This window comes from Osmia lignaria, chromosome 9 (assembly GCF_051020975.1).
Source record: "Osmia lignaria lignaria isolate PbOS001 chromosome 9, iyOsmLign1, whole genome shotgun sequence".
Lineage (NCBI taxonomy): Eukaryota > Metazoa > Arthropoda > Insecta > Hymenoptera > Megachilidae > Osmia > Osmia lignaria.
In genome coordinates this window covers 15,104,019-15,127,517 of record NC_135040.1, presented here as the reverse complement: position 1 = coordinate 15,127,517, position 23,499 = coordinate 15,104,019, and the positions used below count along the sequence as shown (strand labels likewise).

At 38.8% G+C, this 23,499-nt stretch overlaps 2 protein-coding genes across 5 annotated transcripts; both read left to right on the top strand.

Moving 5' to 3' along the window:
- The first annotated feature begins 375 nt into the window (after positions 1–375).
- On the top strand, positions 376–16,346 carry LOC117611706 (carboxyl-terminal PDZ ligand of neuronal nitric oxide synthase protein). 4 transcript variants are annotated; one of them, XM_034339881.2, is made up of 13 exons: positions 378–1,308; positions 3,631–3,778; positions 6,989–7,060; positions 7,149–7,238; positions 7,846–7,907; positions 8,077–8,185; positions 13,471–13,669; positions 13,894–14,018; positions 14,094–14,279; positions 14,442–14,624; positions 15,519–15,791; positions 15,870–16,068; positions 16,134–16,275. In XM_034339881.2, exons 2-13 carry the CDS (start codon positions 3,671–3,673, stop codon positions 16,136–16,138), a joined length of 1,611 nt encoding a protein of 536 aa, XP_034195772.1. In that variant the 5' UTR covers positions 378–1,308; positions 3,631–3,670; the 3' UTR covers positions 16,139–16,275. The 4 variants fall into 4 exon arrangements, with proteins under 4 accessions (XP_034195747.1, XP_034195738.1, XP_034195772.1 ...); XM_034339856.2 differs by having other exon boundaries at positions 376–1,308; positions 3,635–3,778; positions 15,870–16,346; XM_034339847.2 differs by having other exon boundaries at positions 377–1,308; positions 15,870–16,346.
- A 2,261-nt stretch (positions 16,347–18,607) lies between these two features.
- On the top strand, positions 18,608–23,387 carry LOC117611824 (transmembrane channel-like protein). Its single transcript, XM_076690258.1, is given in 17 exon segments — positions 18,608–18,673; positions 18,725–19,125; positions 19,198–19,435; positions 19,524–19,712; positions 19,772–20,007; positions 20,087–20,278; positions 20,398–20,646; positions 20,703–20,772; positions 20,840–21,017; positions 21,103–21,756; positions 21,827–21,933; positions 22,000–22,295; positions 22,372–22,551; positions 22,618–22,738; positions 22,804–22,954; positions 23,018–23,198; positions 23,255–23,387. Coding segments are annotated over 17 exon segments (3,642 nt in total).
- Positions 23,388–23,499: the final 112 nt, after the last annotated feature.

The following is a 23,499-nucleotide window of genomic DNA, read 5'->3' as shown; positions in this document are numbered from 1 at the left end:
TTGTTTCTATCACCACAACTCAAATCAACAACTTCTTTTACAATTCAAAGTTATCTTTTTCTCAATGAATATCTATATTCAACGTATTTTAATTTCATTTATTTAACATTAATTGCCGAGTACAATGATTAAAATTCTTGCAGTAACATTTATTTATATGTAATCACATAGTTTATTAATTTTATACATTTTTTAATGTATTATCGTTATCGATTAAATTCTCACTGAAAAATCTGTTTTTGAATTTGTATCTATTGCCCGCCGAAAATTATTTCTGCTTTACCGACAGATTCGGCGACACGTTTCACCGTTCCTCCGATAGATGGCGCTGCAGTCGAGAAGAATTCCCGCTCCTCCCCCAGAAGACATGTACCGACTCAGCCGGTTTTCAGTATGATGCCGGTCGCGTCCACGGTGGGGGTGATTCGCACGTTCCTCCGAGGACCATACGTACCACGATCGTGTACGGCGTGCACCGTGTTTCTACGAAGCGCGCGCTCCTTCTTCGCAATAGGACAAACAGAACGGAGAACGAAAGGACAATATGAGCGTCACTCGTTAAGACGGAATCTCCGGAAACGTAGAACAGAAGAAAACTAATAAAGGAACGGTGAGAGGAACATGGTCTGTACGAGGTACCACGATCATTCCGAGGACGTTATTAAAAGGCAGTAGGAAAGTAATGGTGCGGATTCGAATGCTAGTGGCCGCATCCCTCCCCTGTTATCTCGCGCGTGCTTACATTGTGAATCTGTGCGTCGTTTCCTTTCTCTGAATCGCTCGAGTTAACACGCGATCACCTTGGCTCGTATCGTAACGAATTCTCGTGGTTCGCCGTAAAAAGAACATACACGCGGCGAATCAAAGACGAAAAGAAAGAAGAAGAAGAATAAGAAGAAAGCGGGAGAGGCGAATGGAGCCGGTGGCACGTACATACACGTACAGTGATCAAGTGGTGGTCGCGTTGGCTCGAATAAGATCGGAGACTTAAAGGTGCTCCCGTGGGACGTCTCGTGGGTTACGGTGACCGAGTCACTGTCATCTGTTTCGAAGAAGGAGAGAGGTCGACGGTTTCTGTGTTAGTGTATAACCGCGCCATGGGGCGTCAGTGTTGCTCCTTCACGAACGGCCGGACCTGAATGTGTGCATATTTCTCCTGGCTGACTGGTCTGCCTTCCATCGTTAAGCTGCATTCACAAAAGGAGCCGATTTTCGGGCAAGGACCGTGTTTCGGTCGTTCTTGCCAGGAACACGATTCGAACCGGTTAATGAAGACTATCCTGCAACGATCGTCCAATCGGCTAGCAGGTAACTATGTATTTCGTCAGATATAAAGTGAGACCTGAATTATCGTGTTTATTATTATTTTTTTTTCAATTTACAGGAGTATTGTCAATGGATATACATACATAGTCTTGAACTCGGTACTGGCACCTTTATTTCCTTCGTGCATCTTTTATTAGACAAACTTCTCCCTAACTGTTCAATCGTTTCCCGCTGAATAATTTATTCTTCGCACAGTGTTTCAGTATTCCTAGCTATCGTAACAGAACGCCTCGATTTACCTGCAGCTACTTTTTTTCATTCTTCCGCGATTCTTACTTCCTGTCGTTTTCTTCGCGTTGCATTAGCCACTGCGGCGCTCCCTTTAAAGTAGCGTCACGGATCGTTATAAATCACGAAAAACCGATGAATTTTTCACTGAAATTAACGACTCGTGCGAAAGTAGCGGGATACATGCTCACAGGCCGTAAAACACGTTCAATAGCACACGTGGGGTGGTTAAATGAGGTCCTTCACTTTAACTCAGTTTCCAATGGGTCTCTTCGCTGATGCTGACGAGCAATATTTATAAACAGTTAAGCTAGTCGACTGGCAACGTTACGAACTGCATCGAAAATAATTTTTCAAAAATTATATTATACGTTTTTTGCTTAAAATACTTTTTCCACTTACCAATTTTTCAGGAATTTATGGATATTCATTTTATATTTTATTCATTTCAACTGCTGGCGTAAAAAGAACAGATTACACGGGAGATAGAGCATTTCCTTCTTAGGTTCTATTCACGATGGATGTCGCATTACAAACAGATCAGACACTCGTACATACAATGAGTATGCGTCCCGCGTTTACCGTTCTATACTTATTGCCACCATAGGTGGACGCGATTGTAGATACAAGAACGCTTTTCTTTGTTCGATTCACGCACGCATCTGTGAATGCCACCTTGATTCAGGTGTGCACAAAGATGCACCCTTCGGCGGTGCTTGAACTCTGCGTTTCGACGTGACCGTGTACGCTTCTCTTTAACAATTACTTATTTCAATTTTTAAACGCCATTATGTCCTTTGAATTGCGTAGTTATTTTCTGGTGTACTGCGCATGCGTGTGTGCCGTAGTACAACGCACCACTTTTTTCAAACTTTTTAATATGTATATTTAAATTACTATGAGTTTTTTTGTATACATTATATTTAAAATTTTTATACGTTATAATTTATTGAACTTTTACGTTTCATATTGTGGATCGGTGACAATTTTTTCCCCTAATATATTGAGGTTATTTTATAATGCATCGCGCATGCGCGTACACACCACTTTTTAAAAATTTGTGTTTAAATATTTGTCTATTTTGCATGGTATATCAACGCGTGTATAGATAGTTTGCTTTTCTACTTGTTGAAAAATAGCGAACGGGTGTAACGGTTTTTTTATACGCGTAACTTTCTAGGAATTATTTATGAGCATTAAATGTTTAGTAGGATATTAAGAGGCAGCATGGGAATTCAGTGTAAATTGTATTTGCTTTTTAAACTAATTCAGAGATAGGAACGCGTTTGAAGCCGAGTTAGCGAGCATATGAGCAGCAAAACTTAAACTTTACGGTTTTATGCGATCGTATAAGCTCTGATCGTATACATATAATGACGAACTAAAAACATTCTTAATTTTTATTGGTACTATATACACTAAATGTAGACATTTGAAAATGAATTTCCCATTAGAAAACATTTTAGTCATTCTTTTTTTCTAGGAACGATAACTTTCCATAATTCCATAGAGATCTAAACTGATAAAACTCATTCCACGGAATAGTTCCGATATCTTCGGAAAGGTAGGAAGCGTTTCGGTTTCAATAAGTTCACTTATTTGCAAAGTTTTCCAGAATCTACAAGATGGTTGAGTGTTACGTAGGCCAGTTGTCGTGGCCGGGCCACCTGGCAATTGGTTCCCATGAATGGAGAGGCGTCGGAATCGGGAGGGCGCAGGAAATCGGTACTTATTCTCGGCCTCGATGCTATCTTCAGGCTCTCCGCGAGCCTTTTTCTTCAGCCTCAGCCGGTGTACCTTCGGACTCGATTAAGAAACACGTCAGATGTGCGTCAGCTACAGGCTGTATAGATCGTAGCTGACCTTGAACGCGGGTACCAGTTGCATCACGTGTTTCTCGAACGGGTTCAACCTTCCACGGGTTCTCTAGGATGCGAGGAGGGATCGTGTACTATTTTCAGAGAGCTCTTTGCAGTCTTTTTAATCCTTTATAAAAACATACAAGCGTCGACTGTGCGCGTTTCGCGCAGACAGAAATTGAGGAATTTAACGCTGATACAAAGTTTAATGTTTCAGCAAGACTGGACGAGGATAATCGGATGAAGCTGGGCCAAGCATGCCCTCTAAGAAGCAATACAATCTCGTTCATAATGACGAGTACGACACCAGGATACCACTACACAGCGAAGAGGCGTTCCATCGTGGAATCGTCTTCCACGCCAAGGTAATCATCGGCAAATGCTTTCTCACCTTTTGCTGCAGCATCATTTGTTGTTCCTGTTATCGTTAGTGTAAGCTTGATGAATTACTTTAACTCTTAGCGAGTGTTTAAGCACGCAGGATAATTGCTCGGATTGTAAAGTTTTACGCAATTTGAATGAACAGGACTGGTTTAGGCTTCTCGAAGTCCTACAACTGGAAACATAGGACTGCAGGGTAAGAAAAGGTACTATAGACGACTTCATAAAGTCGTAAAAATCAATATCGAGAAGGTGGTCTAATTTTGTTTCATCGTGTATCGAATGGTTTCCAGTAGGACGAATTGACCTCTTACTATCTATAATAATCCATCTATATCCTAGACTTATTCTTATCCTTTCTGTTCATTCCAGTTAATACCAGCTATACGACTTTGCGGCTTTTTGAAGAACCTTCTTCCATTATATTCCCAATCGTCATGATCCCATTATTGGACTTCCTATCTGTGGATTACTCATGAAAGCTGTAACTCTGGCTCTCGAATAAGGAGAATGATCAAACGTTGAAAATAATCGATCTAGTCATCGATGAACGATCTGTTCGTTTCGTGTCTCTTCCGGGAAAATAAATTCTGAAGGCAGTAAGCAAGAAATTTTATCGTATCGAAGGAACGCCGGGATTCTGGAAGTAAGCCTCGATGGATTCTGAATACTAGCGGTTCTTACTTGTCCACGAAACTGGTACAGGACAGTTATCTCGCGGGAGGTAAACTTTAACTGTTCGAAATACGATTACTGGTAGAGGCGTTGAAACGAGAATGGTTACATCACGGTATAACGAATCACTGGATTATATTCAGACGAATTCTATGCTGAAAATTATATCGTAAACGTAGAGCTCTCTTGTTTCTTTTCATCAAGGTTCAAACGATATTAATATTCCTCTCTACGTAAGCGTTGAAATTATTGGTTTATTTTAAAACGGAATTAACAAGGGCACCGACAGGTTTCGGAGCAATGATACTAGGAAACAAACGGTAGGAGCGATACAAAAGACGGATAGGAAAACAAGGTATTTTCAAAATAATTTTAAAACGGTTACAGTTTATTTTCTTCGATCCATTATAACTTTTTATTTTAGATGCAACGAGTGATATTTTCGTACGAATGTGGATTCAGTGAAAACGTTTGTTGTATTCTCTTTAAACTTTCCCAATTGCCATTCACCAGGAGGATCCCGTTTTCCCGAAATACTTGACGAGCGACGCTGTAATTTACCGCACAATTCGACCCGACAGAATAGCCACATAAAACCGCAAGTGTTTCCACGAATCTAAAAAGTATAGCATTGCTTTACGAAAGTGGTTGATCCGTTTATTGAAACTGTTCCTACAGTGGATGTAGGTCGATCCATGATAATTGCAATTTTACAATACGTTGTCGTAGGAGAAACTTAACTACTGTACTTACGATTAGGCAAATGGTTGTTAGCGTATTAAGCGGTACCACATGATCAAATATTGAGAGATGACAAATGATCTACGATGGAAATGTCGTTGAATGGAACAACCCTGTGTATACACAGCACCTTGTACCCAGTAGGTGCGCGATCGATGGGTGCGTGGCAATGCAACAATCGCGACAGGGTGAGGTATTTTTGGTCGACGGTCGCCAACGGAGAACCGTGACGTCATTCTGCACATGTTTATTTCAGCGGTGTACGTTTCTCCGAAAGGTTAAAGCTTTCGCGCGGACGCCGGCGTCTAAGCTCGTAAAGCGTACGCAAACGCGGTCACTTTTCCGAGGGAACGGAATGGGTTATTCGCGGCGTACTCATTTTTCTCTTGCTGACGTTCGCGTTCCCTCGCCAGTGGTCGCGTTCAATTTTCAAAGCTACGATCAATTTTCATTCCACTATCTATTTCGCATCTCTATTATATTTTCTTTTATAATTCTCTATTGCGGATAAGATGGAATATTCTTTCTCATTTTGAAGGGGAAAAGCGTGCTGGATGGATTCCGCTTACACAACCGTGTGCGCTTCCAAAGATTTTCTGGAACACCGATTAATCTTCGTTCCCCGAGCTCAGGTTCCGTGGACTGTTCATTTTCTGCTGGGCTTCGGCTTCGATGAAAGGGATAATATTGCTCAAAGGCGTCCCCTTTCGATCCGCATACGTATATCTAAAAGTTGGATTTTCAATCCATTCAAACCAGATTCAGATTTCAAACGTGTTCAATGAACAGAACTTTTGAAATTCTACATGCTTCTGAATAGAAGAGAAACATAGTTTGATAAATGCTTCTAATTATTTTTAAAAATATTTTTATTTTCTTTGAAGCGAAAGGATTATAATTATTAATGAAATAATATTCTTTTGTATGTTGTAGGTAGAGAAAGAATAATTTTCGCTCTAGTAAAGTCGCAATAATTTTAACCACGGATGATCCTCTTGGCAAACGCGACGTTCGCATTGCTTTTGTTTCGCCTGGGTCATATATTCAGCCGCTTGTTCGCAATCTCGGTTATGCACCCTGTATTTATGCAACCACGTGCATCCATTGCTCTACAAAGCAAATTCCATGCTGTTTCGCTATCCTTTTTATAGTTATTTATAATTGTCTAATGAATCATCGAAGACAGCAATTTTTTAGAATTTAATACTATCATAGCGTGATATTAATTATAACGATAATACCTTAGTAATGAGTATTTTAAACGATGCGACTCTCGGCGTCCGGAATGGGTTACCGTTGCATCGGTATATCGATCGTTAGAAACTCGATCGTCCTGCACTTTTACATAGGACGCGTGGGAGATCAGCACGTGTGCAACGACTCGACTAAACACGTGGCCAGGTTATCGTTTCAATGAAGATTTTCTAAATACGGCTGCTAGCTGGCTGCGTTCCTCTATTCACAATTTATTTTCATTGCCTCACTGTCGTTTTGCATGGGAAACCTTGCTTGGTTGTTTTCCCTTTTTTTTGTTTTTTTTTTTTTTTTTTTTATACCATTCACGGTCACCGATCCTTTGATCTTTTTCTTGGAGGACCAGTTACCAAAAAAATAGCCCCGCATCAAGTTGAAATGAATTCAGTCTGTACGTTCTCGCAAGTCAGAGTAATAAATCGTTAAAGTAATTAAGAAAATTACTTTGCGTCGTTGGAATGATTCAACGTCCGTCGGTGACGGTGCAAACAAGTGGAAAGCTTTTTAATTCTGTCTGCCCATAGTTCATCGGCTCTATGGAGGTTCCCCGACCGACCAGCCGAGTGGAGATCGTGGCGGCGATGCGAAGAATCCGCGTGAGTTCACACAATCTCTAATTAACTACGACCGATTACACCCTCCGGGCGATCTTCGTTAATTTTAGTCGTCTTACTTTGTCCTCAGTACGAGTTCAAGGCGAAAGGGATCAAAAAGAAGAAAGTGACCCTCGAGGTGTCGGTGGACGGTTTGAAAGTCACCCTTCGAAAAAAGAAGGTAATTTTTCTAGTGGTTAGGGTAATTATTTTCAATTTCTATTATAGATGTAAAGCGTCGAGTATGGAATTGAGGATCGGAGAATTGAGTACCGAGTGTAAAACACGATACTAAGTATCAGATAATATATTAAGTACCAAGTCTTTCTATGAAAGCTGGTATTTCCATCTTCTATAAAATTAATATCTGTCTGTGAATCTGTTTGAAATCCAACGAGATACTAAATACCAGTCTCGACGAATCAAGAGTTCATAATATTTCAATGTTAACGCGTCAATTACTCAGGGATTTCAGTCTCTGATTTATTGCGCCAGGCTTTTTGGCTTGTTGCACCGACGTACATGTATGCACCTGTCCCAACTATGTATTTGGTACTCGTTATCCATTATTAATCAGTAGAAATAACGCATTCGGAGATGGAAAAGCGTTCCAAATTCATTCGCAAAATATTTAAAACGTGTTTTTTTTTTTTTTTTTTTCAACATTCCTATGTTTCATTTGTGAAATACTATAATGTTACTTGAGACGTGGTATCATATGATTGCACTTACTTGGTAGCAACCTACGTATCATGGATTAATGAGTCATTTATTCTGTGTTTGCGCAGAAGAAGCAGCAACAGTGGATGGACGAGAATAAAATATACCTGATGCACCATCCCATATACAGGTAAGTACTCTGCTTCCATAGAAACGTTTTTCTCCATGATTTTTCTTGAACCAAGTTTCTGTAGCTCCTTTAATTAACAGCAACTTTTGTTCATTTTCTGTCTACCTATTAATTCTAAATTACTAAACTGAAAGAGAGAAAGAATTTTGTTTTAATGAATTTGTTACAGGATATTCTACGTCTCCCACGATAGCCACGACTTAAAGATTTTTAGCTATATTGCCCGCGATGGAAGCAGTAACACATTCAAGTGCAACGTTTTCAAATCTAGCAAAAAGGTAAGCGTTCCATATTTTAATTATTTATGTCGTCAAACTTCAAACATAGCTATTCAAATAAACATTAGATATTAACAATACAATCAAACATGGTGAAAGATGAACAGTATCGTGACAAACGCTTTTATAAATCTTCCAATATAGTTGACTATATTTTTTAAGGCGTATTTTCAAGCGAAGAATCACTTTTGCGAAAGTTTGTATGTTTTGAAACGAAATACAGTGTGTGTCTTTCGATGCAGAAGAGTGATCCACGAAAGCTTTCGTTGTGTACACAAATTGTGACGCGATGCGAGAAGCTCTAAGCTTAGACGCCAGTTTCGTACGCTTCTATTTTTTTCTCTTTTATCTCTTCTTTTTTTTTTTTCTTCGTTTTATACGACCGGTTTCGTAGAAGTTATTTTAACAACCTCTTGCCACCGGACCATTGTAAACAGATGACCGACCGATCAACCACCTTTTCAATCTCAAAATAATTCATCATGATATATGATAATTTTTCGATAGAAATTTTTTTTGCAAAGAAAATGAAAGAAATAATTATTGCAAGTAGTATAGATCAATGCGCAGTCAGGCGACTGGTGTAAGTAGTATGGGTTCGAATGCGATCAGGCAAGTGGTATACGAAAATTTTTTTTTAGACGCGTTTCAAAAGGATTTTAAATCACTGTTCGGTAACATTTCATCGTTGAAAGTTCAAGGTGTACGCGTGTCGCAAAGTTTTGTGCGCGAAGCGCAATTTGTCATTTGGAAAATAAACGTCGATGCCTCGTAAGCTTCAAAGTGATCCCGACTTTCGAGTAAGCTTTTCGTTTGAAGCGTGTTTAACTCTGAAAATAAACAATTCCACGAATGAATTAAGCTCTGTGTACTTTACGTTACTTTGTCAGGAAACTTTTTTTCCCTTCCTCGAGTATATACAGTTGATCGGTCAATTTTCTTTCATGCTTTAAAGGAATCTATCATTTTCTTGGCAGACTTTGCGTTTCACAGACTCGCAATAAATTATTCTGACAAAGTTTCATAAATATCACCAAATGTATCAGTTTTTTCAGTTATAAAAGATACAGAATCAACTATTTATAAACGCGATGCTATAACGATTACAATAGAATTTGTACACCTATTTTTAATCTCGCAATTCTTAATTTTTTTCTCTGCCATCGATCACTGCTCGAACAACCCTTCCGGCAATTAACGCGTTAATAAATGCCTCGTTACAACATAATTAACGAGGTATCGAGGTGTTCCTCGGAAACAGATGTTGCGTTACGTAAATTTGCTTATCGGAGCAAGGGAAACGGAGGAAAGGGGTCTCGTTGAATTCCTCGACCGAATTACCGGTCTCGTCTGGGTGAAGGGTGCTCGAAACGGAACGTCGGAACGCAAAGAGACGTGGCTGGTGAAATTTCAAGCATTGCTTTCCGCGTTCTGAAAGCTCTAGCCCTCGTGCTGGGCCACTTTAAGCTTCTACCGGGAAGCATCCTCTCCTCGAGTCCCGAAACGAGTCCGGGATGAGACTAGGCTCGTCATTCGACGAAACGCACTGACACTGGTCAGCTGTGACGATGGACAGAAGAAAAGAAAGATTTTTCATGGTAAAGAAGAGGCACGTTGGCTGAAGAAGCTTGAAAGAAATCGTACAATGAACGAGGAGAAGAATGTTTAAGCATTGTGTTTGTGACGTGAAGATGTTCTAGACAGCTCGAGACAGTTTTAATTCGTCGTTCTTCAATTTTCTTCTCTCGTCTAATGGAACGTTGATTAGGTAACAGGGTTGATTAGTGTACCTACCTATCGCAGTGCAACGAATGGTAAATATAATTTAGCAAAGACGAAAGAAGAATACTAAAGAAGCCTAAAATAATGCTAAAGATAGGAATGTTTCCATAGGATATTACGCTCGGCAAGAGATCCCAGCACGCCCACGTGTGACGTAGAAGCGGGCCGCGGCGTCCGTATCGAGGCCGAGAATCGAGAGACTTTCGTCATTAGCTGGTGTTTCGAGACGATCGGATCGCGCTGAGGAAATGCCATTCAGCCACACGAAAGCGAGAATATTAATGCGCTTATAAATAAACCGGAGGAAAAATCCAGCGGGTAGAGGTGGCGTCGCGACGCTTCTGCTTCACCATCGGACTGCTTCTCCGCTTTGAAACGTAGCATTCCCTCGGTGGCACAAGCTTAGTTCCGCTCCACCTGGCCAACGCGTCGAAATACCAGTATTTCTAGTACAGAACACCCGCCGTATCTTTTCTCATTCGGTTTCAGGCTCCTGTCTTGTGATTCATCCTGAAAGAGCAGAGAAATAGATGAGTTATGGTGGTTGAGAAAGGTTCGAGTAATTATTGAAAATTAAAAGTGATCCAGACTGTTCATTGAAGAGGTTTCAAGAATTTTGTGATTGTGAGAGATTGAAGGAAGTTTGAAGAGAGTAGTTTTTAAGTCAGTTGAAGAAAATGGAAAATGTTTTGCAGTGAAGAATAAAGAGTTTCGTATAATTCAAGGGAAGTTAATTAAAAAGTACCTTTGGAGAAGTTTAAAAGATAAAAAATCAAAGAACCAAAGTGGAAACTAAAACCAGAAGAGAAACAATGAAGAAGAAACTTGGAAAAGAAGCTTTAAGAAAATCAACAAATAAAATTGAACAAACTGTTAAGATCTCAAGGCCAACTAAAAAGTGAAAATTTCAATAATTTTAAAAATACCGTAAGTACCTTAACGCTCACACGTCACACGTAAACGTCAGGCCCGTCAAATGACTGGAAATATAACAAATGATTAATGTTACTGCCGAGTGATCGATGCAACAGGATCGCATTTAACAGTAAAATTTATCATTGTCTCGAGCGTGCCGCATTCCTTGCTCTTATCTCAACAGCGTGCTTTTCATTGAAAACCCTTGAAGATCTTACGGTAACGAGGTCGCAGAGAACAAACTCTTTCTGCCGGCGAATCGAATCCCAACATACACCTCTTTCTGGCTGGCAAATATTTACCGAGAGCTTTCAGGAAATGAAGTTTCCATGGTGAGCCGTTTCTGATTTCTCGCGATTTCTGTTTTTGTTTCTTCGTTGCCTGAAACAATACGCTGTTCAGAGTAACGTTGTGTTTTTCCGGTTCTTCTCTCTTCACAAAGTTCAGCGAATTCGTACGATCGTACGCTTAATTTTCAGATTTAAGCTTTCAAATTAATAATTTAATTTCCAAATTTAACCCTTCAATTTCAATAATCAGTAAATTAAAAAAGTAATAGGGAAAAACTGAAGAGTACTTCTAATTAAGAAGGAAGCAAGCATTAACATCAATGAATCTTCGTTCTTGTCGTTCATAAATCTCGAACTTGACCCAGACGAGGAGTACCAGTGATAACGACGATGTAGCTGGTCACTTTGATTAGGCGAGCGTGCGTAATGCGAGTAAACACGCTCTCCGGTGATTAAGTAGCGACGTGATAACACGCGTTCCTCTCGATCAAGTGCACGCGATCATATTTATGATCCACGCGTGTTCTTCCTCATCATTATAAGCGTCTAGACGTAATTCATCATTAAGTTTTTCACTCCAAATTGTGTAGAAGAAATTCCTTTATATTGTAGAGCTAACAAATTGAAAGCTTAAAAATTAACTACTCTTATTGTTAATGATTCGAGCTTTGTGTATTTATTTCAAATACACGCGGTGAACACGATGTTCGTGGCCGAAAGAATCGATATTTACGCGCTGTAGTGTTCCCGGTCGATTCCAATTATAAACAGCCGCCGGTGGACCGACTGGCAAACTCCCCGATAAATCTTGCTCGCTTTAGAAACTATTACGGATCCGCGTCGTCGTTTACGGGCGAGCTTCGAGCAACGAGCGCAAACGTTTATTTGCCTCGAGGCGTACGCGAAGAACAAGCGGTGTTCCTAACATCGTGTCTCTCCTCGCCGACGAGGAATTAATCTTGAAGCTAATAAATTTTCGTCCACAGAGAGAGAGAGCCAGTTTGTTTACCTAGTACAATAGAAAAACATTGTTTCACTGATCTTACACAAGAAATTTAAAAAAAAAATTGTAATTTGGATTTATTTTGATGGATTTAAAGAATGTGGTATACTTTGGATAGTTGCTAAATTCTCTTGATGATTTCAATTTCATGGGATCTATGAAATTGCAATTTTCTATTCCTTTCGATATCTAGAAAAGAAAGAGGATTAGTCAGTTGAACAATGAATAAGAAAGCGAACAATCAAAATTCCAAATACGTCATACCGACCATGAAACAGTGATAAAATTCCATCGAGTACAAGACACGTAACCAGCCATGCTGAAGAATTCAACGAAGCAAGTCAATTCAGCGGATGCTTCCGCGTCGTCTGCTTCCGGTCCGGCCAGTCCATCCGCTGTTGAGACCACCCCGAAGCCAAGGAAGAAACTGTCGTTCAAGGAACCTGAAATATTCAACTATCTGAAGTTGAGGAAACCCTTTGGAAAAGCGAAACCTCCGCCCTTGCGACTGACTCGATCTACCGGCAGTGTCGATTTCAATTTCGACGAGAACCCCTTCGAGGAGGAGAACGATGACCTCGAGGAGCTCGAGGTAAAAGTGACAACTATATCTGGGGAATAATACCGTTTATGGGGCGGGTGTATGGTGTCGCAAGGACAACGGTCAAAACGAGGGTGGAATAAATTACGTATGCTTTACATATCACCCCTTTTCTCCCTTTCTTTTACGTGTTTGTTGTCAGTATTCAAATGGAAATTATTCTATCGTGTATATAGGTACTAGTTTTTAGATTATAAAGTGATTTTTATTGTGAATGAAAAGTGATGTCCCACCAGTTGTACCATCCATTCTGACCCGTCCTCTATTATCAAACGTATCAAGGTAGAATTGAAAGAGTAATAGTTTAATTCGTTTGTAACGAATAAAACGCGTATAATTCTTAGAACGATCGTGTGGGTGGGTAACGTGGGTGGTAGGGTTGAGATTTTGTAGTCGTTTAACGAGAACGATGAAGCTGGAATGGTGATTTCGGTGCTTGAAACTGAACGTTTGATTATTTTGAATAACGTTTGGATACTTGGAAACTCGGCGATTAGAATTTTCTCGGATATCAAACTTGAAAATAAAATCGTTTCCTTTCCTTCAAATGTTTGAAGTTTGATGACTTTTGTATATAACAATTTGATTAATGTCCCTTCAGTTTCTATCATTCTCTATCATAACCACTTATCTTTAAATCTTTTTACTTATATTGTTACGTTCAATTGAAAAAAAAAAAGTTGGATTTCGTTAGAGTCAAGCGATGAGGGTGGTCAGAACGGTAGGACAAGCTTTCGAGGTGTGCCATAAATTAAGTATAAACAACGCCACGGAAGATCGGGAGAGAGAGAAAGAACGGGAGAGAGATCACGAGAATCATCGTGACGTTTACGAGGACCAAGACGAAATACCGAACGAGCAGTCCCAGCCATCGCCGTCTTCTGTGCACAAAGGTTTAGTATCCTTCTGGTTTCTCTGTACGCAACCCTTGCCTCGTGTCGTTAACCTCCTTCAAATTCAATGAACTCTATTTCAAGCTATTGTAGAAATTCCTTATAAATTTCCTGAAAGATTGAGAGCATCGTTTAATATTAGGTAACACCGTCGCGTAGCGATTAAAATATTATATTCTTCGTTACCTCGTATATTTTTATTGCAAATTTTAAATATTTTTCAGATATATCACTGTTAGGGGACACGGAGGACTCGGTGGCGGAACAGACGACTGTCCCCTGTCTTCTCAGGTCCCATGAGGTTCCAGCGACCACTGCCTCTACCTCGCCGATTAGACAATCGCCATCGGTAAAATTATTTTTAGAAATAAGAATTAAAAGGAATTTTCAATTGTATCATGATGGCGATTATGTGGCTATATAGGGCATGGTGACCTCCGATTGTGGAGGATTACTGGTTGGAGGAGAGTTAACCGCTCTGAAGCATGAGATTCAGCTGTTGCGAGAACGATTAGAGCAACAAAGCCAACAAACCAGAGCCGCCGTTGCCCATGCGCGACTTCTTCAGGATCAGCTTGCGGCTGAAACGGCAGCTCGCGTTGAAGCTCAAGTAAGTGACACCTGATACTTGTCATTCCAATAATTCCTTATACCGTGTTCATGTACATGGTGTCGTGAAGGTATCTGAAAAATAAATTTATGGACATTGTGTATTACATGATAATATGGTACCATCTGCTTCTTCTTCTTCTTCTCCTTGTTTCCATTATAGGCCAGGACACACCAATTGTTGATGCAAAATAAAGAGTTACTAGAACATATAGGTGCATTGGTTGGTCATCTCCGAGAACAAGAACGCATCTCGAGTGGTCACGTCACCTCACAGTCTCAGATTCCTGGCTCAGCAACAATGCAGCAAACTACTACCGTTCCTGACTTATCGAACCTCGGCCAGGTAACGCTCTATCGAATACCATGACACGAGTGTTCACCAGCCGGCAAGCCGTATGCCTGGAAACATAGCATTTCAATTAACATTTAATGTATCTTTTACCCTTCCCAATTTCTTTTGTACCACCTTTTGTAATATCACCATTTTTTATAAACTTCTTAATAAAATGACATTGTATGCACCCTTTTATGTTTTGCATCCGAGTTGTTGTTGTTGTTATGAGTATCTTTCTTTTTTCTTTGTTTAACATAGAATTTGATGTATGCGCGTGCATTCGTTTGTCTTTATATTTCTTTCATTATCTGTGCAGGTTGATTGCGTATTTTGTTTCCAGACAAGACCTGACAAAATGTCTGCTCAAAAGTACTTGCCAATATCAAATTCAAAATTGATTGAATAATGTGAGAAAAAATTGTATATATGTATATTGTATAAATCAGAGTTAGGCTGTAAAATCTTCAAGTACACATAATGAGTTTGATATAGGTTTCATAAAGGACTCTTAATCCTTCTGAGGAAACTATGCCTGCAGCGAGACTTTGCAAACACTATCGCTTATGAGTGACGCGTTTCGCCTCTAAATTGACCGACAGGAAGATAACAATTTAATGCTGTCATTAAACCTAAATCGCTAATCCAATAATCGTGCTAAGCGCCGGTGTGACGATGTTATGTAACAGGTCTTCGCACGGGACTTTGGACTCTGTGCAACCAACAAATGCTAGGTAAAGTTGCCAATTTTAAACCACCATGCGGCATGTATCAGAATCTGGTTCTTCAGGTTCTATAGCACCTTCCTGATTTTCTTACCATCAAATATTGATTCCATTAATCCTCTGCACTTTTATCTTCATGTTTGCAAAATCAAATTTTCTAATATTAATTTTCTGGAAATAGTGTCCACGAACAGGAGGTCAAAGTTCACCATGGGAACTGGATCCACCTTCTCCGTACTGCTCTTATCCACCAGAATCGCTGTATGCTGGGAACCTGAATACAATAGGAATTCAAGGGAACAGTACCTCGGCGGATCAGTTGCAGTTTCAAACGCAGCTTCTGGAAAGGCTACACAACATAAGTCCATATCAGCCTCAAAGGTCGCCTTACAATACACCTTCCCCTTACGCGATGGGTCCTAGTCTTCTTCTACCTCCTAGTAGTAGACCATCTGTATGTAAATTCAAAATTCTTTCCTCTCTATGCGCATCGTTCAATATTTTTAATGGATTTCTTCTCTTTAACTTACAGAATTCAGCTCAGTTGTCTCCAAACTCCATGTCATTAAGAGTCTCTCAACCCAACAGTTTCTCATCATCACCTGTAATGACACATAAATTAGATAGTTATGGTGTAAATCCGGATATCATAGACTCAAAGTCAACGTTCATTAAACCACTACCGTGTACTGGTGAAAGGAACACTGTTCACTTGGTTCAGGAAGCAAAGGGTAAGCAGGATCGAATCAATCCTCATGATGAAATACCACCAATCGTACTGGATCCTCCACCTCAGGGTAAACGTTCAGAAGCTACCGCTAAGCAGGCAAAAGAGAACAGGAATGGTATGAACAATAAAAAGAATCCAGTGAAGCAGAAGACTCTGGCAACTATTTTGAGAACACCTGGACCACCTCCGTCGCGTACAACCAGCGCACGATTGCCTTCGAGAAGCGAACTGATGTCCGAGGTGCAAAGGACTACTTGGGCACGTCACACGACCAAATGAAAAGTTTTTCCTGTAAACTTCAAGAAATATTCTTAACATATCATCTCATAGATAGAACAACTTTTAATAAAAATAGATCTTTTTTTTCAAATGTTGTTTCAAATATTTAACACGTTTTTAGGAAACTTCACTGTCAGTAAACTTCTGAATTTTCTGATCAACGTGTGACCAATGAGTGTACATAAAGAGCGTGTTATTCTTGTACATACTACTAAATCTCAATTATTTTACATGATTAATGCTGTGTCGTTATAAAATAAAATAGATACAGCTTAGATTAGTATTAAATCCTTATAAGTTTTATCCAACATATTTTTTATAATCTTCAAGAAGAAATAGATCTGCGTGTAAAATTTCTTTCTACAAAATTTGTCTTAAAATTACAAGTAAAATAAATCAAGACTAGGATATAAAAGTTAATTTATGATGATTTGTTTAACCATCGGAAGAGTCACTGAATAAAATGCTCTGTAAAAATCGATGAGTCTAATTGAGCCTTACAGTGAACACCCATTTGCAATCATCATAAATAATCATATCCTTTGAGCTGGTAGAGTAGCCGCTACTATTAATGGCGTGCAACCAAATGCGTGTTACTTTTTTTTTTTAACAGCCATAAGGTAATCAAGTTATGAAGTTCATTATTCTGAATGTGCTTGTAGTTTTCTACCTTCGTGGCAACCAGTATAGCGGTAGACCGTGGAAAGATCAGAACAATTTGCCTGCAATAAAGGATTAAATATTATTTAACTTTTTTTAACTGTAAATTTTACAAACAATATTTATTATTGTGATAAATAAAAAGCATGAGTGAAGAGGGTAAAATGTCTGGAATTTTGAAATCAAACGACTCATCCGGATACCAACCCAAGGTGGCCTCAGGACTATTATCTCCTAAGCAGGTAACATTTGATTTTTAATCAGATTAATATTCTATTAAAACAAGTGATTTGTTATCTAGAAAAAAAAATGATGTAGTGAAAGTAATCAACAATTATTTATGATTATCTCGAGCCTATTTAATTAGCAAATGTATCGACAAGAACCAGGCATCGCGTGAGAGGTGAAAACTGTTATCGGGTTCGATTACTTCACAGAAAATTTATTAATTACTATTCATACGCACCCGATATTAATTAAAAAATTGTTCTTACGAAATGACATTCCTGGACATTCCTCCTCTTCGCTATAAGTTAGTCATTTTTCCAAAGTGTGCTATAAAAATAAACGACAACGATTAGCGTTACGTTTCGTGACTTTTTTTACGAATCACGTTATAAGCTTCATTTAGATGGACAGCACATTATGAAGAGAGGGTAGAAGAGCGATTTTCGTGAGCTTTGGAAACTCGCGTGTAACACGACGCAAGAGTTTGGAAGAGAAATGATTATGTGAGGTGGGGTCACATGAAAAATGCGAGGTATACGTGAGGCACGATGCCTCTTCAGGGTGCGGCACGTACACGACCTCGAGCTTCTGGATCATTTACACCGACATGGTGTCAAAGTCTTTTTGTAGATCATTAATCCCGTAGATGCATACTTCCTAATTCTTTTTAACTTGTATTGATTACTTTAAAATTAGATATTGTCCTATAATAGTCTCACTATTATTTTAGGCATATGCCTATTCTGCAGCAAAGAACAATTATTTATATTATATTAACGAAATAAAACTACCACCTTTGGCCAAATGAAATCGTCACGTAGAAGCTTGGCTGTCGTGTAAGTTACACGGTGAGTAAGCGATCGGATCGTAAACCGAGGTATCCATTTACCCTGTGATATACGAGCTTTCGTGATTTCGAAGATTTCTGTCGTCCACGAAAACACGATGTCCCTGATATCGAGTGAAACAACCATTAAAACGAGTTCTGTACAGGCGCGGTTTTACTAGGGGATGAACATTGGACCTTGTTTCCTATCGACAGTTCCTTCCACTCCATCGACGTTGATTCATCACCTCATCTCTTCAGATTCTAATTATCAGTGTCCTCTTATAATTCATAGAATCATTATTATCTTTATCAAATGTGCTGTTAATTGTGTTTCCTCAAGTTCTTCATTTCATTTTACAAGTTTGTTTCTTCTTACAAAAACAAGGTAGGTACTTGTGCCCTTATTCTTCCTGTATGCTAAATCATCCATGGAATCAATTTGGAAATCCTAGAAAGAATTAAAATGCTGTTAATTGCAACCCTTTCTCTTATTGTTCAATGAAAAGTTACAGGCTTTATCGTAGAGGTTCAGAATTCAATAAGAATGGTACCACTGAAATTAAGTCCAGCCTTCTCATTCGACACCCCACGTGGCGTGACGATGGATGATGTATGAGCGAAATTCATGCACCTAATTGCTTGCTTTCACCTCTTCCTATAGGTGGAACCTTCATCCCCTCAGCCGTCGGTCGACCGACTGTCAGTTACTTTTGCCATTGTTGAAGACAACAACGTGCAGGATAATCAAAAGGTTGCTTCAAACGAAAAGAACGACGTCGATATGCAAAGAATATCCATAGCTGGTTTGTTTAATGTTAATCCTTGATTGTTGTTTGATCAAGTATTCTACAAGTTGGACCGAAACAACTGTTGGACTTTTGGTGTTTCAGAGGAAGAGGCGGATGAAGACGATTACTCAGCGTCAGCTTGCGCGATTATGCAGCGACGGAGTTCGAGTCGACGACAAAGTAGACGGAAACGGCGCCCCTCGTCGCCTTTTAGCGTGGAGGCTGAAGCTACCCTTCGTCGGAGGTCGTCTATTTACACCATCAGCTCTGGAGAGTTAGTATATCAATTTCCAGTAATTTTTTATAGTATTCCTTAGTACTTCGATGATGCGTTAAAAATCTGTAGAACCGCAATCTCGATGGAAGAAAGCGGTAGTCAGGAACAGATATTCGAGAAGCTGAAGCTGCACAAGGAAGTCCTCGGTGGAGTGAAGCAACAGCCATGGCCTCTTCGTCGTAAGATCAAACTGGTACGACAAGCGAAGTCGTACGTAAGGAGGCACGAAGGTGTTCTTCAGGAACGACTGGCTCAAACTCGAAGTACCAAAGATGCCATCGCGCGTATCTCATTGTTTGTTACAAAGGCAAGGATTAAATTGAAGCCTAAAAGTATAATCTAGAATTAATATATTTGATATTGCGTTCAATCACTTCTTCATGGTTTAATCATAGAAATGGCAATACTGTCGAAGGGAGATGGTAAACCTTCAAACATGGTTAATCCCATGGGAGTTTCGAATCAAGGAGATCGAGTCTCATTTTGGTTCCGCGGTGGCCTCCTATTTCACTTTTCTTCGCTGGTTGTTCTGGATCAATCTCGTTATGGCAGCCATTCTTACAGCTTTTGTAGCGATTCCAGAGGTATAATACTCTGATCGAGAATCACTATAACTCATCTATAACTATTCTTTTTAACACAGATGCTCACAGCAGACCCTCTAGCAGCTGGAGAAAGAAAGATCATGCTCAGAGAAGAAAAAATCAAATCAAAGCACTTGTTAACTTTGTGGGAGTTTGAAGGAGTCTTAAAATATTCCCCATTCTTCTATGGCTGGTACACCAATCAAGATTCTAAAAGTGGCTACAGATTGCCTTTGGCATATTTTGTTACAAATTTAGTGGTCTACATATATAGCTTTGTCGCCATACTGCGCAAGTAAATCATTGTATATGTAAATGTAATATCGCCTGAAACTCAAAGAAGAGATCAATGAAAATTGCAATGGTATTTACAGAATGGCTGAAAATTCTCGGTTGAGCAAACTCACAGAGAAAGAGGACGAGTATGTGTTCTCGTGGAAGCTTTTCACAGGATGGGATTTCATGATCGGTAATACTGAAACTGCACATAATCGAATGGCCAGCATCGTCCTTGGATTCAAAGAAGCTTTGTTGGAAGAAGCTGAAAAGGAGAAAGATGAAAGGAAGTAAGATTACTTTGAAATATTGCGAATAGTTGAAAGCAAAGATTTAAATTCAGTTCTTTGAAATACCTAATCTTTAAAAATCTATTACTGTAAATAACATGAGTCATCGAACGTTTTAGTTGGAAAGTAATAACGATGAGAATCTTTGTAAACATCTCTATAATTTCATTATTGGGATTATCAGCTTATGCTGTGATAAAAGTGGTTGCTAGAAGTGCTGAGGAACTTGAGCAAACCAGTTGGTGGAGACAAAACGAGATTACCGTCGTGATGTCTTTAATTACATACCTCTTTCCATTATTCTTTGAGATATTGGGTCTGTTAGAGAGCTATCATCCGAGGAAGCAGCTACGTTTACAGCTTGCACGGTAAGCAATTAACATATCATTTAATTATGTCCCTAAATATGATCACTGTGTTACAGAATAATGGTGCTGAATTTACTGAATCTATACTCCTTAATTTTTGCATTGTTTGGAAGAATAAATTCAATGGTAAGTGGAGTGATATGCAGTGATCTATTTACTGTTCAATTCTAAGTACAGGTTACTTGAATTTTAGAAACAAGACCTAAGGAATCTTCAGCCAACAATAAAGAATTGTTCGTACAAGCCAATTGTATGCGACGAAGAAAACATGACAAAATCGCGGCAATTAGCAACATTAGCTTCTCTAAGTTTAATTATGGTAGCCGGTAATGCTACTGGAATGCAGAGTCAGAATGAGATCCCAGAAGCAAGTACGTTTAGCAGTACACAAGTTACTATTTAACAATAATAAATAGTAATATTTATTCATTAATTAAGCACTGCCATACTTCTCAGTGATGCCCAATTTATACCTGAATCCAATACTCGATGAAAAATCACTGGAAGAGATATACAACGTTGGAGATTATCCTCCCTTAGATTACACCTATGACAATTATGATGGGGAAGAAATAAAAATTAATGAATTCAATGAAACGTCTTTTTCTACTGAAAATACTACTCAAGTATTTAATCTTACCTCAGACATGTTTCAACAAAATGATGCTTTCAACATGACCACCACTTTTGTTATCGATAATGAATTCTTTTCTAATTCAACTGAAGAAATTAATGATACCTCTATAACGAGTGTTCCTTTCATTGAAACTTCTACAGCTTATAATGAAACATCTGAGGCATTTTATAACACAGATGATACTAGCGATGATACTCATGATTTTACTACAACTTCATTCATCATGGATACAACATCATCTACAACAGAAGTGAATACATTAGATAAATTGATCACTGTGTCAGATACAAGTACAGAATCATCAATCATAGCATCTAGTTACGCTGAACGATATACTGACGATACTACTTATAAAATAACTACTATTGATAGCAGTTTATCGTCAGTAAATGAAAGGGTGATTCCCCTCTCTGAAGAGAATTATATTCTGAAGTGTTTCGAACAAATATGTACTACGACCACTCGGGATACAGGTATGAATAACATGTAATTTGTACAATCTATAAATGTTACTTAAACCCAGGTCTATGTTCTTTGTCATAGTTGCTTCGTCAAAATTGTTGGATTTGAAAACCCGGAAAAAACTTCGTCGTTTGTGTTGGGAGACAACGTTCGGTCAAGAATTAGCCAAGCTTACAGTTATGGATTTGGTAAATTTGTTAAAAGCATTGTCAATATTCGTGTTTCTATCTTAAAACAATTTTTATATATTTCAGGTACTTTCTATTCTAGCCACGCTTAGTATAGATTTTCTTCGCGCAGTTTTCGTTCGTTTCATGAACAGTTTCTGGTGCTGGGATCTTGAGAAACAGTTTCCTGAGTACGGAGATTTCAAAATAGCTGAGAATATACTTCACCTGGTGAATAATCAAGGAATGATTTGGATGGGAATGTTCTTCAGTCCTGGTTTAACAGTACTGAATCTCTTGAAGCTTGGGATTCTTATGTATTTGAGGTCTTGGGCTGTTCTCACCTGCAATGTACCCCATGAAGTGATTTTTCGAGCATCTAGGTAATTCAGAAATCATTTCAGTTTCATCAGGTATCCTCTAGAGATCTAATGAATTCAATAGCGTTATTTGTTTCAGGTCCAATAATTTTTACTTTGCCCTCTTATTAACAATGTTATTTCTATGTGTCTTACCTGTTGGCTATGCAATTGTGTGGGTGGAACCATCCTGGCACTGTGGCCCTTTCTCTGGTTACAATAAAATGTATCATTTAGCAACCAAACAGCTGACTGATTCCCTCCCAGGACCAATTCAAAGGTGTCTTTGTTTTCCAACATTTACTTAACATTTTTGATAATAATATTAATATTCTTCTTTTCACAGGTGTCTCGATTACATTGCTTCACCTGGTATTGTAATTCCACTGATTGTTTTAATGACTCTCATTATTTATTATATGGTATCATTAACTGGGTCGTTGAGAGAGGCTAATAACGATTTAAAGGTATTAATTTGTACATAATTTTCCATTGCATTAAAATTGTCGAAAGATAATTATTTCTTCTTTAGATACAATTACGTCACGAACGGACAGAAGAGCGACGTAAATTGTTTAGAATAGTTAAAAAGAGGGAGGAACTAACAGATACGTCGTTTTTAAAATGGAAAAAGATGTTACCAGCCTTACCCAGAAAACCAATAAAATCTGAAGTTTCCAAAGGTTTGTCAATGACATCATTTAATTTGTAAAATACGTTCTATCGGGGAACTGGGTAAATTGCAGGTGAGCCAGAAGTTGTAGTGACCATGGAAAACTCTGTCGAAGTGGACGTGGAAGAAAGGAAACGTTCAGCTTCAGAGGTAGTTGAATTGAGAGACATAAAACAGGATGTGGTACCACAGGATCACGCGCAGAACTCAGTACCTGAAAATAATTCCAATGAAAAAGGATCAATCAGTAACAGGTAATAAGAAGAAAGATGTTTTGTTTCCTACTTAATTCAAGATGTAATACGAACAGGATGGCAAAGTTTCTTCATGATTCTTGGGAATCACAGACCAGTGATCATGCCATGATACCAGAGATTCGCATAAACGAGGCAGGGGGAAAGTCAATTTCTAAGGAAAATAATAATGTAAATCATAAGAAGTAAAATAATGTACCAGAAACTAAAAGATCAAGGAACATGTTACCGTATCATCTTTCATGTTTTAATAGTGAAATGATTTATTTTGTATGAAGATTTGACAAAATGGTCCTACGAG